Source organism: Corvus brachyrhynchos, unplaced genomic scaffold (genome assembly GCF_000691975.1).
Source record: "Corvus brachyrhynchos isolate BGI_N302 unplaced genomic scaffold, ASM69197v1 scaffold706, whole genome shotgun sequence".
NCBI lineage: Eukaryota > Metazoa > Chordata > Aves > Passeriformes > Corvidae > Corvus > Corvus brachyrhynchos.
In genome coordinates this window covers 336,338-347,257 of record NW_008238371.1, presented here as the reverse complement: position 1 = coordinate 347,257, position 10,920 = coordinate 336,338, and the positions used below count along the sequence as shown (strand labels likewise).

The following is a 10,920-nucleotide window of genomic DNA, read 5'->3' as shown; positions in this document are numbered from 1 at the left end:
CGCTCGCAGCAGGGTCGGGAGCGCTTCCGACCGGTACCGAGCGGGGCTCGCACCGACGGTGACGGGGCCGGGGTTCACCGGGAGGCAATGAGAATTCCAGTGGCGATGGGTACGGTACTAACAGGATGAGAGAGCAAACAGGCCAAGGGAGCTCTGAGGCACGTCCAATCCTTCAAATTCAGAACAGGCCCCGAGCTGCGATCCACTGTCCGCACGCTTTTCCTTGTGTTTAAGGAGCTGGTGACTCCCGGGAGGGTGAGGATGAAGGTACTGGGCCTGGTGGGTTAAGGGTCTTTGGTGCAGTGTCAATTCTAACAGGAAAAGGAAAATTGCTTCTTAAACGCGCAGTGGGAGATGTCTATGATGTGCACTTGGACAGAGTAATTAGAAGGAACCTTCAGTGCGACTTGCCAAAGCCCTGCAGTCCACAGGGACGAGGAGGGAAGTTTGGACAGAATGAGCACTGACAGTGAATACCTTGGGGTGATGCTCCAAGCAGCTGTGAGGAAGCAGTGAAAGGACTGAGCTCCATCTGCAAAAAGCCAAGAAAACCTGCCAGCTTCATGGGCTCAAAACCAGTGTATGTCTAAAAGATGAAGTAAAATATTGTAAAGATGACGAGGTGGATTTAAGTCTCACTGGGTGTTTTTAAGGAGAGACTATACACATGCTTTTGGCTTTTTCACTGCGTTTTTGCGTCACATTTTCAAACTTCTCCCTACAGTTATTTGTACCACCAAAATACTGTTGCAAATGGAAAATGAGTTTGTGTGGTACCTGTCACCAGAAAATTGCCCCCTTTGAGAATCCATGAGCAATGGTTCAGCACGCATGCTGAGAAGACAAGGTAAGTGCTTAGTACATCCAGGAAAGGGTTTGGAATGGGAATAGGAGAGGGTGACTGCCTTGGCTGAAGTACAGGTCTAGGGAGTGGTGAGCCCTTGGGACAGTGGGGCATGAAAGCATCTGGTGCAGTGGTTCAGGCCACGACTTCCAGCTTGAGACCAAGCTGGCAGCCTGCACCTGCACACGCTCTGCAGTGCTGTATGGAATATTTCACAATGGATGCGTGACAAGGCAATGCTCAAAGCCAAAGAGAAGACAGCAAGCTCTTATGAAAAGAACTCTTTGTGCTGGAATTAAGAATGGAGGAGTCTGCTGAGCAAGAATACATTGCTGTAGCTGGGGGAGTGTGCACCTGTTACTGAGAGCATCCTATCCTCTATCTGCTCATCTCATCTGACCAACAGCAACTCCAGACCTTCTGTGGAACAGCTTAGACCATCTGCAAGTGCCTGGGTTGCACTCTCCAGTGTGCTGGGAATTGGCCTTGCAGCACTTTGGGGTGAAGCAGGTTGTGAGCTGCGACTGAGTGGAGGACCTGCCCAGACAGACCTGAACTGCTCCAGGGAGGAGGGGGGAGACCACCCTGGGCAGATCCCCTGAGGGAGATGGGCTACTCGTCCAGGTCGCATGGCAGAGGCACATCATTTATATTCCAGTCTTGGAGAAGACTGATGGACACCATGATCAGACAACATTTCTGAGTTCACAACATCTGGGTTTGGGGTTTAAGTATACTTGTTAATTTGGGATAGAGTAGCTATCTGTCACAGATGAAAAGGTGGAGAGTCTATTTTCACCTGTTACTTGAAATTAAAAATGCAGCTGGGACAGAAGCTTCCTGTGTTTGTAACATATACTGTACATCCTTCTCTAGGATCAACAGATTATTCCAACAGGGTATGTCAGCCAGTCTAAAACATGCAATGGAGGAAATTACCTTCACAACTAAAGACAAGGAAGAAAAATATCCATTGCTGTGGACCCCAAAGAAAGTGAAGTATACACAAAAGTAAACATACCTGGTGCATGTTGGGGTAAGCAGAAACACCACATAAGGGTGTGCATTTCTTCAGGGCTACAAGTCAAACATGACAATCACGGTAATTTGTCTTCCTGGCCAGTTCATGACCCCACTGTAGTACACAAACTCAGTATCATGATCCTCACATAGTTCATCATTTCTGGCTGAAATAAAGTGCATCTTTGAAAAAGATCTAGTATTTTTTAGCACAAGACACAAAAATGGTGGCACAGAGTCAAATCATAAGCACACCTGACTCATTTACCCTCTCCCCGACAGTGGCCAACACTGTCTGCCTAGAAAAAATCATAAAAATAGGGTAGACGAGGAATGCTCCCTCTCTGGCAGCTCTCCTAGGTCTTACAGATTTGTAATTCAGAGACCTGCTGTGCCAGAGGTTTTGGCTTTAACAGCCTTTGATAGATTTCTCTTTTGCAAATTTCATCCACCATATAGTGGCACTCACAAAATTTAAGGCCATGAAGGACTTACTCTACACCCCCTAACATTTGACAAGGACATATTCTGCTCACCTACATTTGACAAGTAATTTCACACTTGCCTCCAATGATCTCTGTTACATAAACCAATTCAATTGTAGCACACCAGAAGAGTTACTGCTGTAATTTCACTAGCTACTCACTTTCAGCACTGAAAGCATGTGCCTGTTTTCCTCTGGAATTAATCTATTGCAGTTTAAAGCTGTTCGTCTTGGTGTAGCTGTTGTGGCTTACCCCTGGATAACTAAAAACTGCTTTAGTATCCAGTGTTTTCACTTAGTACATGTACTCACACACCCTAATCAGATCACTCACAACCTTCTAAGAACTCATAGAATCATAGAAAATTTGGGTTAGGAAGGACTTTTAAAGGTCATCCAGTCCCACCCCGCCATGGCAGGGACCTCTCCCACCCATAATAAGGTCAATAAGGTCACTCCAAGTCCCATTCAACCTGGCCTTGGAGACTTCCATGGATGAGGTTCTTTGGGCAACCTGTGCCAGTGCTTTACCAGCCTCACTTTAAAAATGGTCCCTCTTGCATCTAGTCCTGCATCTACCCTCTTTTAGTTTAAAACCATTAAACCCAGTTTAAAGCCATTACCCCTCGTCTTACAAGAGTTCTGCATCTCACATTGTAAAAATACTTCTTACAATCTTCAGGTAAGTTTTGTGAACCTCGAACATCCTTTGTATTTTCTGTTCCCTAGAAGCCTTAAAAAATAGGCTGTGTGCTATGCCACCAGGGCCCTTCTTGCTGTCTCACATCAACAACATCTGTTTCCCCCAGATCTTCTACCTGTACAGATGTTATATCATGTCTTAAACTGATATTTTACAAGGCTGGGACAGCACCTGGATTTTAATGTCTAAAATAGTGGGTCCAACAAAAATGAAGCTGCTTGTACTTTAATACAGTCAATTTCTTTACAGACTTACCTTTTTTAACACACAGTCCTCTCTGGAGGAGTGATACACTGTCTTCCCCAAGCCGGTAAGTTTGCATTTGACTGTTCTAAGACAAAAATCTATGTGAAGAGCCTTGCTCTGCTACACACTTCTCCACCATTATCTTCTCTTCATGACTTTTTTCACATTTTTTAACATAATGTGCCGATTTTATTTGTAGAGATCTTATATTTGCTTCCAAATAATCAATTTCAAGTGTCAAACAACACTGGCTGGAGAACTGTTCCTCAGGTAAAAACCAGAATCCCCAGCTTATGGATTGGGCAGTCTGCTAGCAGTATTTCCTGCCTTTCCTTTCCCACAGAACTGGATTTTTAAAAATAGAAGAATCAGCTTCCAGCTTCCCTCAGCTTTCTCCCAAGACGCTTTCAAGAATTTTAAGTTCTGTGTAGTGTTGCATCATCATCTGACATGCCCTGACACAGGCAAGGACTTTCCAACAAGTTGGCAACAACATTTCTGGCTTTTGGGTTACATCCATCAAATCTCACTATCCTGTTTCCCATGATTCTCTTCCTTCTCTAATGAGGACTCAGTAATGATTCTTGCTTGCCCTATGTCATTTCAAACCCTTTTCTTTAGCAGCTTGTTTTACATCCAGATATCCCCACCTGTTGCATCCCCTACAGCTCTCAGTCACAGCAATTCCTGACAGCCAATTCCTGTATCTCTCCCAGGTTAATGCTCGGCTTGGTGGCATGACACCCACTGTGTCCCGGTGCAGTAGATCTGCTGCTTGCTTAGTTTCTTACAGGACCCAGTGTCTACTGCCAGTGCTTCCAGATGTGTTATGTAGAACAATGATCCAAGGAATTCTCCTTGGATATTACACCGTACTGAAACCTGCAATTACAAGCACTGCATCCTCTCTGACTTCCTGCACCAGAATCTCTTCTGCATTCAAGATGAGCACACCATCCCCAAGGCAAGCATTGGGGTTTTCACTCTGTCCATCTCTGCCATGGCACATGATCGCACCTGGCAGTCGCTACATCCCAAGGAGATGTTAACCTGAGCACGCACAGGCCTGTGCTGCTCACAGGGTAACAGTCAGGCCTCAGTTTGCTGCACAAATCCTTTGCCCACCAGTCTCAGCCAGCTCCTCATACAGAAATGCCTGTGGGCAGCTCTAGGTCATGTGCAGCCGTTCTGCCACTCATGTGGCCTGGCCTTTGTTCGTCATTCCTGCTGTCAGACAGAAAGGATGTTTGCAGAAGAATTTCTTGCCTCACTATTAGACAGAGTTGTTTCCTTGCACTCTTATAATGGCTCTAATGGCAAAAAAGGGAGAACCAGCACTGCAGGTGGGCTCTGCAGGGCATGCTGGGTGGAGAGCAGAGGTCCACTTGGAGTTCCCCACATCTCAAGAATATGAGATGATGTACACTATTCTATTGTGTTAGCTCTAACACATCGTATCTTAAATAGCACCCTACAGAGTCTGAGTCTCTTTCCTACTTGGATCATAATGGATCAGGACCTCCCCATGCAGAACAACCATCATAATAATAAAAGGTTTCCCAGGTAGCTGCCCTTGTCCTCATTCTGCGAACATGTGCTTAGCAACAAACACATCCCCATAAGGCACTGCAGAGATCTGTCTTCTTCCCAAGTAAATGAGGCATGCCTTACTTGTTAAATAAGCAAATCTGACATTTCTATCCAATTTGAACTGATGTTCCTGATTCTGAATACTTCTTTTAAGCTTTTCTGATTTTTCAGCATCTCTTTTGATGCCAACACCAGACCTTCACCTCGCTCACCTCATGAGACGAGTGTAGCAAATACAAGCTCTCTCCTTCAGCAGTGACCCTGCAGCGATGAACAGTCAGTCACGCTTGCCAACTTGTCACATAAACTCACAAGTTCACTTCAGGATTTTGGGCTTTGATTTCTGGGATGTTGGCTAGAAAGATGATGCTGGAAAGCTGAAAAAGGATTAGTGGAGTCCTAATGGATACCAAGCTAAACATAAGCCAGCAGCATTCCCGCAGAGCAAAAGTGGTCAACAGCATCCTGGGCTGAGGCAGCAGGACTGTGGCCAGCAGGTCAAGGACAATGACCTGTCTCCTCAGCACACGTGAGACATGCCAGGAGTGCTGTGTGCAGTCTGGGCCTCCCAGTAAGACAGACATGGACACACTGGAGTTAGTCCAGCAAAGGGATGTGGAAATGTTAAGTAATGGGAGTGTTTGTCCTGACAGTGAGGCTGCAAAAGCTGGGACTTTGGAGACATCTGGAGAGGCTCAGGGCAGTCTCATCCGTGTGTGTGTCAGTAATGGGAGAGTGTAAGGAAGACGCAAACAGCTGCTGCTCAGTGGTGTCCAGTGATGCTAAGAGAAGCAATGGGCACAAATCGAAATGCAAGAAATTTCATTTAAACATGAGAAAGAAGTTTTCAACTGTAAAAGTTACTATGCACCAGATCATACTGCTGGGAGGGACTATGGAGTCTCCAGCCCCAAGACACTTAAGCTGGAACCACTCTGCAGCTCTGAAAGAGCCAAAACCAGCAAAGTGAAAGTGGTTGAATAGCTTTTTCCAGCTAAACCAGAACCAGTCAAGGTAACTTTGTCCAAGTACACAGCTCATACTCACTCTCTGCCTGCACTGCTCAGCAGAATGACATAGCTTTAAGTAAGGTCAACTCTACAGCTTGTTTACCTCCCTGATCCAGAGACTGCAAAGTTTACAAGTGACCACATTACTCTGCCTGGAAAGAACATTAAATTTATTTTAAAAAAAACCCCAAAACCAAACCCCCTCCACTGAAACAGCCTCACTCCATAGCCCAAGTGCGTCAGAGTGGGTCTGGGAAAGTCTTCCTCCTCCCTTGACCTCACATACCCTTCACCCATGGCAAGGCTGGGAAGGGGATGGAAAGTGCCAAGTGTTAAGGTGCTGAGAAGCTCTCGCTGTTTCTCATCTCTCAAGTGCTGTTGGCCTGTTCCTGCTCAAAGAGGGCCATGGCTAAATGTGAGCGGGACGCGAGTCCTTCCAAGTTACTGAGCACACAGCGATGGTACAGGTCCTCACTGAGCCGGGGATTGCAGCTTCTCAGTGTGTATTTCTGCACTAGCCCTGGCTCCACAGCCCTGAACAAGTGCAGGCCAGAATAGTGGAGGAAGACATCAAATACCTCCATGCTCTCCAGCACCTCATCTCGGTCCAGGATATCAGCTGCAAGCTTGGTACGTGCTGTCATATAGTCAGAATTATAAAAGCAGGCCTCAGCAAAGGAATGTCTGTCAAAATGCCCATCTCTCAGGAAGTCAGTGTTGGAGGATGCTGTCTGCTCACCACGGTACACCAGTGCGGGGTTGAACTCCTGGAAATGCACAGGGAAAAAGACCTGCCAATTGCTGATGGTATGCATGCGGCAGCGGTGCAGAAACTCCATCTTGATTTCTGTCCAGACGCTGGCCAAGAAGAACAGTGTATCCACGGGATGCTTCTTTGAGACTATATCCATGAGCTTCACTTGCGATGGCACCTCTGTTTTAACACTAATCCACGGAATTTTAACTTCTGCATAGCGTTTCTCTAGCTCTCCTACCATGGCTTTGACTCCAGCAAAAACATCCACCTGACCAACTCTCTGGGCATCGTAGGGATGGTAGATAAAAAGCAAAGTCAGCAGGGCATTATCATGTGTGTCCAGTGTGTTCATAGCAAACATATCCAGGAAGTTTGCTACAAAATCCAGGTCTTGCACTGTCAAGGGAAGCACCAGTTGCACCCGTGTGGCCTCTGTCACATATGGCATGGGAATAATTTCCACCTTACTTAAGGGTCGCACCAGGCTCACTCGCTTGGCCAGAACATGACTGTGACCCTTCTGGGTGGCGGCCTCCAGGAGCAGGTCCAGCGTGTATTCCATGCCCCGCGTGGGGTCGAAGCGCCGGTAGCCGTTCAGCAGCTGCCGCTTGCTGAAGCGGAGCAGGGGCTGATAGCGACGGTTCAGCTGCTCGACTGCAGACTCAATGATTTCGCTGACATCTGCTTTACTGGCTCCAGAGAGCTCACACTTTGGGGAGCCGTCAGGACAGGAGAAGAGGTGCTGTTCTGTGAAGTAGTCCCAGCTGATCACCTCAAAACGGGACTTTGGAAGGAATGGGGCGTTAATGCCCACAGGCCAGGTCACACCTGCCTCACCTGCAGGGGTCAGGGCTGTCAGGTTCCTGATCTGCATCTGTGCAAACAGAGAGCACAAACTGATCCCCACATGTTCTCAAAGAGGTTCAGGTCAGCTCCTCCCCAGGCCCACCTCATCACCTACAACTGTACATGGGTAGTGTCACACCAGCAGTTTTGGGTAACATGGTGTCAGAAGTGCTGCTTCTGAGACAAGGGACTGTAGCCTGTGTCTGACTAACAGTTGCCCACAAACAGAAGCAATCATCTTCCTCCAGTGTGCTGAAAATGAAGGCAATCTGTTTGGTCAAGGAGTTTTTGCAGATATCCCTCACCACATACCTGGAGGTCCTGGATCTCCTGATAGACTCTGTCCAGCTGGATCCTGCTGACCTGCTTGTCCAGCCGGTACATCAGGGTCATGTCAGAAACAGGGTGCACCGCAAGAGCTGCTTGAAACTCCTCTTCTTCCTCCTTCTCCAATTCAGTATTCTTGGCCAGTTCATAAGTGTGATAATGCTGGCCCTGAAGCAGACAAAAGCCAGAAAGACTGGCATGGAACTCAAGTTCGCAGAGCAGCTTTTCCTCACCCCAGACACACACCTGTCCCTCTTTCCATACTGACTGTAGTACCCAGAAAAAAAAAAAAGGGGTAAGTTGTCCTTCCCACCCTGCACTGCATTCCCACTTGTTTCTCGGTACCAACATACCCTTTTTATCCTGCCTTCAAAAACATGTGAATCAGCCCTGCTAGTAGGTTGAAAATTAAATCCTATGTATGCTCTCTCTCCCTCAACATCCCAGCTGTGATTCTGGGCCCTCCGCAATGCTGCCATAGCACACAGCCCTTCTTTCCTCTGCAACTCACAAAAAGCCGCTTGGCTATGCGGCAGAGAACAAGTAAGATTTTGGGCTCTGTCAGGCTCAGCTAACACAAGACCCGAGCAGGGAGGTAATACCTGGAGCTGGGAAACACAAGTGATGCCAAGGAAATCAATGATGCAACGACCCAGCCACTCATCTGGGCGCACACTGAGGATCTCATTGCGACAGCTGTCCAGGTGTGGATGGAGCTTAAGCAACAGGCTACGGGACAGCAGGTAGCCAAAGCCCCCATGGCAGTAACGGGCCTGCTCATCTCCCCCGATGAACTCCTCTGCTCGCCCCAGGTACACATCTTGGTTAATACTCAGGTGTGTCACCAGAGCCTTGACCTGTTCAGCTTGGGCATAGGTGTCATCCTGCATGATGTAGAACCAGTCATAGTCAGAACCAAAATGTTGATGGATATAGTTCATGGTCTCATACATGAGCCAAATGGGCCTCTCATCGCCGTGGGCCACCAGCACCATGCCATGGGGCACCTTGGCACTGCGCAGCCCGGTGAAGTACAGCAGGCGAGGGAAGTGGTGGGCCACTGTCTTGTTCACTGCCACTGCCAATGTGTTCAGTGTGGCCTTGGAGGTCAGGACAGCCACAAATAGTCTCTCATGGAATCCCAATTCTGTCTGGATGTAGCGAGTTCTGTAAAGGAAGTACATACCTACATGACAAACAGCTGGAGGAGAAAAAAAATCAAAGAATTATGGTAACTTGGGATAAGTCTTTAACTGCTGGAATCTAGCCAGGGTGAAAAAGTCAAGCTTAGTCATAGAGCTTTAAGAGAAGACTCACTAGTGAAAAGCCCATTTTGTAAAAACACTTGCTTCCTTCAAGGCAGCTACAATCTCACGTTATCTGTCTGAGCTAGAAAACTGTACCAGTGCAATTAAAATCAAAATACCACAGAGCTAACCACCTGGAACTTAGTACATGGTGCAGCTTAGCAGGTATGTGCAATAAAAACACAGGACTGATTGTTGAGGAGTCTCTAGTGCTGGTGGCTGGGGTGCACCAGCTGCACATGGCACCCTGGGTGCTGGGAGATCACTGAATCCCCAGGCCATGAGCCAGCAATGGGTGGTGGTCTTTGGCCTCACAAACAGCACAAAGCCCTGCAGGACCCAGTGAACAATGAGAAGACTCCAGACCAAAAACCACCAGAGAGTACACAGAGCCTGTGAGGGTACAAATGCCCAGGGGTCCCTTTGTTCAGGGTCCCTCTACACAGGTACCATCCTGAGCTGTTATGATGCTGCTGCACCACAAGTGAAATACTTAAAGAAACCAAAGGGACTGCTACAGGAAACCTGGGGCCAAGGAAACTTGTCTGACAGTATGAGTGTGGTGTGTGGAAGGAGCTGAGCAAGGCACCTGTTGGGTCACCAGAGCTGTAGCTACAAAGGAGCCTTGGTCCCAGCAGTGACAGCCTAGGGCAGTGCCAGTGCAATGCCCAGTGGCTCCTGGATGGTCAGGCAGGAAAATTTCCTTAACACATATACTACTGTTAATTGATCAAAATTTTCCTACTGAGCAGACCAGTTAAGACAAGTTTTGAAGAATAATTTAACATGTTCTATTAAACGTGAGTAACAAAAGAATCACAGAATCCCTGAATGTTTTGAGGCAGAAGGGACCTTTAATATCTAGTTCCAACATCCTGCCACAGGCAGAGACATCTTCCACTATCCCAGGTTGCTCCAAGCCCCGTCTATCCTGGCCTTAGACACTGGTAGGGATGGGGCAGCCACAGCTTCTGTGGGTAACCTGTGCTAGTGCCTTGCCATCCTCACAGGAAAGAATTTCTTCCTGATATCTAATTTAAACCTACTCCCTTTCAGTTTGAAGTCATTCCCCCTTGTCCCGTCACTCCACATCCTTGTTAAATGGTCTCTCTCTCCATCTTTCTTGGCTGCTCCCTTTCTGGTACTGTAAGGCTGCAACTAGATCACTGTGAGGCTTCTTTTCTCCAGACTGAACAACTCAAGTTCTCTCAGCCTTTCCTCCATCCCTCTAATCATCTTGGTGGCCTCCTCTGGACTCGCTCCAACAAGCTGATGTCATTGCTAGATACAGCATTGCAGGTGGGGTCTCACCTGAGCAGGGCAGAATCACCCTCCCTATATTGAGAAGAAATATTCTCACTCCTCTTGGGCAATTTTGCTGCCTTTTTTCCCCTCATGTTAATTTCCTGAACACATCTCTTGCACCCCTTAAGGTAACAATCTCGGCCGTTGCCTTGGTGCACCACGCTCTTACTACACAAGTTATTTCAAACAGCAAATTCCACCTTGAACCTGTTCACTCACACAAAAATTTAGAACTTCACACGAGAATATTTTGCTTGGAGGAAATCCAGGCCAGAAAAACCGTAACTTACCTGAGTACTTTTTTGTAAGGCTTGTTAGGGTCTCTGTAATACGGCACAATCCGGGGCCTGAAGTCCTCGTGGCCCGGGCCGGGCCTCCCCTCCCCTGCCTCGGGCGGAGCTCCACGGGCGGGCGGCGGGGGCGGCCCCGGTGCCAGACAGCGTTCCTCAGCCGCGCTGTGGCTCCAGGAGGCGCGCAGGAG

General features: G+C 47.8%; 1 protein-coding gene across 2 annotated transcripts; it reads right to left on the bottom strand.

The window, feature by feature from the left end:
• Positions 1-6,044: 6,044 nt before the first annotated feature.
• Positions 6,045-10,914, bottom strand: CHPF2 (chondroitin polymerizing factor 2). 2 transcript variants are annotated; one of them, XM_008635262.2, is made up of 4 exons: positions 10,730-10,914; positions 8,430-9,028; positions 7,813-7,995; positions 6,045-7,528 (listed from the first exon to the last, which is right to left on the bottom strand). In XM_008635262.2, the coding sequence occupies exons 2-4, from the start codon at positions 9,009-9,011 to the stop codon at positions 6,266-6,268; spliced, it is 2,028 nt and encodes a 675-aa protein (XP_008633484.1). In that variant the 5' UTR covers positions 9,012-9,028; positions 10,730-10,914; the 3' UTR covers positions 6,045-6,265. The 2 variants fall into 2 exon arrangements, with proteins under 2 accessions (XP_008633484.1, XP_008633485.1); XM_008635263.2 differs by having other exon boundaries at positions 6,114-7,528; positions 8,430-8,994.
• Between the last annotated feature and the right edge of the window lie 6 nt (positions 10,915-10,920).